Genomic DNA, 5817 nt, shown 5'->3' on the forward strand with positions numbered 1-5817 from the left:
TGCAGTCGGGCCGTCAGACAACGACATCAGGACCAGACCCAACACGGAGAGAGAGAGAGAGAGAGAGAGAGAGAGAGAGAGAGAGAGAGAGAGAGAGAGAGAGAGAGTCTGCTGGCCATCGCGTCTCTATTGGACAAAGCTCCGTCTCACACTCCATCTCTCTCACATTCCTCTCATGGAGGTGCCCTTGCGATGTCCTAATTGTAGCTACGCGTGCTACCGCTCGCCTCTTCACTTCATCAAACCGCCTACTGGCCATGGCCCCCTTCCCTTCACCCCTATGTCTGCAATGCCTCTCAGCATTGGCTGCGACCTCACACAATCACCAGCAGCAGCACGAAGCAGAAGCCCAAGAAAACCTCTTTCCACCTATGTCATTTTATTGACGCACAGGTTATCTCTTTCTCTCTCTCCGTTTTTTCTCCTCAACCAATGTGAGCATCTTGCTAGATTCTTGTTAATAAACCCATTTTGGAAATTGGGAGGACCTACCTAGTTGCACTTAAAATTTCACGGAAGATGTTTCCTTAGTGCCACTAAATAAAACATTTGAAAGGATGGGTGTCTACCTTTTTGTGGTATTACATAAATCTCACTAATGCCACTAGAGCATAGTGAGACACGGCTCTTGAAAATCAAGGCCAACAAAATGGTTTTCTTGGAGAGCGATAATGCGGGTCGCGTGCGAACATCCGGCATGCTGAGGTGTCCAAAGATGTCCACCAGGCCAAAAAGCGCCCCAAATTGGCCGGCTTGGTTTGCTGTCACACTGGGGCATCCTAGACTCTAGAGGCGGATATTCGAAGAGAGAGGTGTAGAGAGCGGTGCTGCTTGCTGACTGGCTGTTGTAGAAATTTCATAGATTGGCCGACCTGGTTTGGCTGACCATCCGACCATCTAACCTCCAGCTCAGCCTTAGAAAACCCGTCCGCTGGCCCAGTGTGGAAAATGGGTGAGAATTTTGATTGGCTATATCCTTCAGAAGGCATGGCCTCAGCCGTGACTTTAGATCCGTCTGTCTCTCTCTCTCTCTCTCTCTCTCTCTCTCTCTCTTCTGCGTCTGAGAGGGCATGGCTAGCAGAGCTCAAGCTGATGCTGATGCATTTGAGCTACTGAATTATATGCCGACCCACATCTCCCTCCCAAGGCCATACTGCTTTCGCCCACGCGAGGCCTTACCGTCACCCCAGATGGAAGACATTGCAGCTGCGCCTCCCCCCTATCTCCACCTCTTTTTACAAATTTTCAGTGAATCTGTCCATGCCGCTGAGCTGCAGCTTGTGGAGGCTCTCCAACCTCTGTCTAACCTCGTGGTGGACCGCCTGGCTCGGTCTCAGCTTTGTCCCGCCCCCAACCCTTCCACTAGTCTGCCACAAAATCACTCAGCGGCGGTTTATGTAAGTTCTTTGCCTGTATGCTCTAATTGTGTTTTCATACCATCATTGATCAAGTTTTGATGAATTTTTCATAGCAATTACTGAATCATGTTTTCGTATCATCCATTTGTCCTACTTAATCAAGTTTTGCCTTTAGACCTTCAACAAATCCTCCAGCAGTCCCTTAATTACGATCATCGTCCAGGACCCCGACTAGTATGCGTCTCATTTTTTCCTCCCGATTCTATCTGCATATGTCAAAAGTACAATCAGACAAACCAAATTTGATAGAGATTAGAGGCATGTGTAAAGTGTCCTACCACAACTGGCACCAGTATAACATCTTTCTATGCTATGATCCGCCTCCGATGGAGAAATGCTCTAGATTACCTACCTTTTCTCCTTCCTTCCTTGAGGCGATGTGCAAGCTTACAAAAGTGGAATGCATTCATCAACAAGCCCAACACTTCAAATCTGCAACTTAAATAACATTGTATTAATGTAAAGAAAAAAGACAATGCCCTCACGAGTCGCGTGTATAGAATAAGTTAAAACTCTATTCGAAGGAGTTAGAATGATGAAACCTGGTAGGAATTGGTGCTTGAGCGGTGGAGCCACCACATAATTGGTGATCTTGCACTAACAACATTCAGAAGTAGGTGACATGCATAACTAAGCTCTTCTTTTCTCTTGTCTGTCTTCCTCTCTTCTATTATGTTACTCAAGTCTCCTGCATGTATGAAAGGCCAAATGTCACAAACTTTACTGAAGGAAAATTAAGAGAACATTTGTGTGCCTTGTTATTGTGTGATTGATTTTAAATGTGGAAATGAGCACACTAGCATCACAGTTGTTTAAGTCTGACACTGTTTGATCTTGTTTTTGTGCTTGTTAGGTTGCCAAATCAGATGGCTGAAAAGGAAGCACAAGCCCTCATTCGAACTCTTGCACAAGGGAATTCCAGTACTGGCTACTTGATGCAACTTCGAATGGAGGCAGAATCCAGTGTCCCAATGCCAATCCTGTCATCTGTGACATCAGTGCTTCAAGACCCTGCATGCCATCTCTCACACGTCAATCTCTGTTCTTCTTCTGTGCCTGATGGAACCAGCATTCTCACAATTCATTCTAATACATCGTTGCAGGCACTTGCTGCAAATACATCCTCGTCAAACTTGGGTGTGGGCATCAGGAGTGCCACTGACTTGAAGCTAATTCTTCTGGACTCTCAGGCCACACATTCCAATGCCTTCTCATCCTGTGCCTCTTGTACTCATGGTGGGCCCCCCAATATGTTATTGATGACTCTGATGAGATTGAGCTGGAGCAGGTGCGGGCAGAAGCCCTCATGAGCCCGAATTTCTGCCTCAAGATTTGTAGACCTGGTTTTTCCCAAATTAGGAGTAGAATGTGATTCTAATCAGGTTTTGGGAAGAAGGTTCTGGCAGTCATTACAGCACAATGCTAGCAAGATGAAAAACCCCCTTCAAGCCCTGCGCTTAGGGGACCTTGGGGACGTGCAAATCGCAGGAGGCAGCCTGGTTGACTTGTGCTCCTGGCTGGACTGCAGAGCCCTCTATTCTCACAAAGACAGATCAACACTATTTGACAAGAGCAAAGAGCGGGAGCGCACTGAGTCGTTGGTCCATAACTTCTCTCATTGCTGCTCCCTCAAAGGAGAAATTTTGCAGCGAAGGTCAAAGCCATGCTCGCCATCTGCCGAAATTCCATCTATAAGTTATGGAAACTATTGCAGGAGCCACAGGTGAAGCCAACAATTCCATCATTTATTATTTCATCGGGAGGGCACATTAAAGGTGGTAATCTGTGATTTAGCTGATCAAGAAGAGTTCCACACCTTTCACCATTACTTCAAAAGCTAGCAACAATGATTTTTTGGAGTGGTGTGTAAGCTTCTTTGTATCAGTTCTACTCTGAAGAAGATTTTGAATGCTAGCTTCGATACTTCTTGAAACTGATAGTCTCTCACAAAAGAATTATTAATAGTGGAACTATGATATTGGTCGAAACGAAGGTGGTGGTGGTAGTCAATTTCTTCTGTGTTGCCTCTCCTAAAGGCTTGTCAGCATTGCTCTTAAGAAGGCTTAGCAAATAGTGACAACTTCTCAAGAGAGCTTGAGCCTTGATTTCATTAGTTGTGGAGATTTGGTTGATATTCTTAGCACTACTAGAAGACATTATTGTGTCAATTTGTTTTGGCATTGTTGCAAATAAGATTATTTAAAGTGCAGGTCGTTAAGAGGAGATTAGAACCCTTGCTTGAAGTGTCAACAGTGCAAAAGGTGATTATTCACACCATAAGCCAGTCGAAGTGTAATCTCTTTGGTGATTATTCGGACAATAAGCCAGTCCAAAGTGTAACTTCTACTCTACTGTGTATATAGATATATACACTCATGGTGTTTATTCTAGAGCAAGTTTTTGTCAAGGCAATTTTGAGACTTGTGCTTCCTAACTCCTAGCTTCATGGGTCTCATCCTGGTGAATAATTCCGGTCGTCGGATAAAAATGTTGAGTCCAATATACCATTGAATGGACACGAGTAACAAAGAATAACACCCATTTGATGTATAAAAGCGAGGTGAAATTCACATTATTAAGCTTAAGGTCTATTGTTTGGTCAAAGATTGATGTTAGTCTATTTTTGAAATGATTGATACCTTTAAGCAATCTCTCATATTTGTCTCGCACAGTGACGTCACATCACTCCGAAAGAAACTTCGTGTATTTTGACTTAAGAAACAATGTCCAAAGGAGCTAGCACCGACATTCCACCATGTGGAATGTCTACTATCAAAGATTTGTTGGAGTTTCTTAGCAACATCTACATAGGTCTTCTACAATGAAAGTGATTTTTCTCTTGAATTTTTACTATGATTTGAGCATGCTTCGCTTGCGTTGCATACAAATTTTTGGATAGAACATAGTGTACCATTGTCACAAGCATGTTTTTGCTTCTCTTCACTGCACACCATGCTAAATTCCATGTCTTTGTTTGCTCCATTTACTCATTAGAGCCAAGGGGCTATGTTTACATTATATGTTCACTTGGCGTTCGTGCTAGAAACAACGAGATCACATCGAACGCTTGGTTCTTTTTAAATTTACTTTGTGATCACATTGAGTTCACTTGAACTTCACTCTCGTGATATTTTGATGTGGTTTAAAATGGCATTGGATGATGGAGATTTGATTGTGCCGTGTTACCTAATTTGGACCATAGATCCCATCTAATAATGGAGGTATTAATTACTAATGAATCCTTACCAAGCCTTATGATCTTGTCTCAAATTAAGCACCATAGATTTGGCACAAGACATGTAGGTTAAACTATGGAGTTTTAAGATAGTCAAAACATAATTTAAGATGACAAGTCATATGGCCACGTGGCAAACTGAGCACCACTTGTTTTAAGTGACACACACGGCCAAATAATATGGCCAAGTGCCTAACAATTGCTACATACCCTTCATGCAAATATAGAAAACAATAATCGTGACCGTGACATAGCCAACCAAATCATATATCCATTTGTCAAAACTATTAAAATTTTGCTTACAAAGACATGCGTAGCTCGTTGCTTATTGTCTAGAGGTGGAAGGTTTTGCTCTCAATTGTTGGACCATTGAAAAGAGCAAGCGATTAAGCCATAGGAAGCACATGAATAGTAATACATGGATGATGGATTTGGTTGTGGCTGAGGTGGAAGCTTCAATTTCCAATCCATGCACAAATTCCACTCCATAAGCACTTCTAGAGACTCTAGAAAGAAAAATGTGAGAAGAAACTAAATCCAGTGTTTTGGCCAACTTAAGGGCCTTAGTGAACCATGAAATTCTTGGTAGCAATTGTGGATTGTTGAATAAAGTGCAACTAGATGATGACATATTTGTTTTCTTACTATTTCTTACAAAGAGGGCCATTAATTAAGCATCGATGTATGTATTTGTAGCCATAGAGAGAGAGTTTACAATTATTGTCCTATTCATATAAGGAGCTTTGCTTATGTATAAGTAGGCTATAATGAGAGAGAGAGAGAGAGAGAGAGAGAGAGAGAGAGAGAGAGAGAGAGAGAGAGAGATGACAATTGTTTTCCTATGCTATCAAGAGGGGCATTGAGCAATGAGTCGTGTGTCACAGATGACCTTGTTATCTCTACATTGATATGTATTATCTATCTATGTTTTAGCCATGATACATTATAAGAGCAAGATTTTGCTTTTGTCAATTTTCTCCAATATTGTCGTACCCAAATACACTTTAATGTTAGTTTTTGTTCGTGCTAGAGAGAGGCTATGTGCTCCCTCATTTAATGTACATGCCATCACAAAGAGGACTTTTCTACAGACGTTGAAGGTTGCCAATGATCAGGTCACAATCTATAGAACAAACAAGGCCAGAAGGTTGTAAATTGCCCTTG

At 42.4% G+C, this 5817-nt stretch overlaps 1 protein-coding gene across 1 annotated transcript; it reads left to right on the forward strand.

Moving 5' to 3' along the window:
• The first annotated feature begins 1070 nt into the window (after nt 1-1070).
• Nucleotides 1071-3334, forward strand: LOC147454485 (uncharacterized). Its single transcript, XM_086516423.1, has 3 exons — nt 1071-1397; nt 2272-2654; nt 2778-3334. The coding sequence occupies exons 1-3, from the start codon at nt 1261-1263 to the stop codon at nt 3143-3145; spliced, it is 888 nt and encodes a 295-aa protein (XP_086372549.1). The 5' UTR covers nt 1071-1260; the 3' UTR covers nt 3146-3334.
• Nucleotides 3335-5817: the final 2483 nt, after the last annotated feature.

This window comes from Adiantum capillus-veneris, chromosome 7 (assembly GCF_014529385.1).
Source record: "Adiantum capillus-veneris isolate H3 chromosome 7, ASM1452938v2, whole genome shotgun sequence".
In the NCBI taxonomy this organism is placed as follows: domain Eukaryota; kingdom Viridiplantae; phylum Streptophyta; class Polypodiopsida; order Polypodiales; family Pteridaceae; genus Adiantum; species Adiantum capillus-veneris.

Excerpts from the sequence above, each read along its gene's own strand:
- LOC147454485 (XM_086516423.1), top strand. The coding sequence starts at position 1,261 with ATGCCGCTGAGCTGCAGCTTGTGGAGGCTCTCCAACCTCTGTCTAACC. Across the intron at positions 1,398-2,271 it reads ATCACTCAGCGGCGGTTTAT|GTTGCCAAATCAGATGGCTG; the intron begins GTAAGTTCTTTG and ends TGTGCTTGTTAG. Across the intron at positions 2,655-2,777 it reads CTGTGCCTCTTGTACTCATG|GAGTAGAATGTGATTCTAAT; the intron begins GTGGGCCCCCCA and ends TTCCCAAATTAG.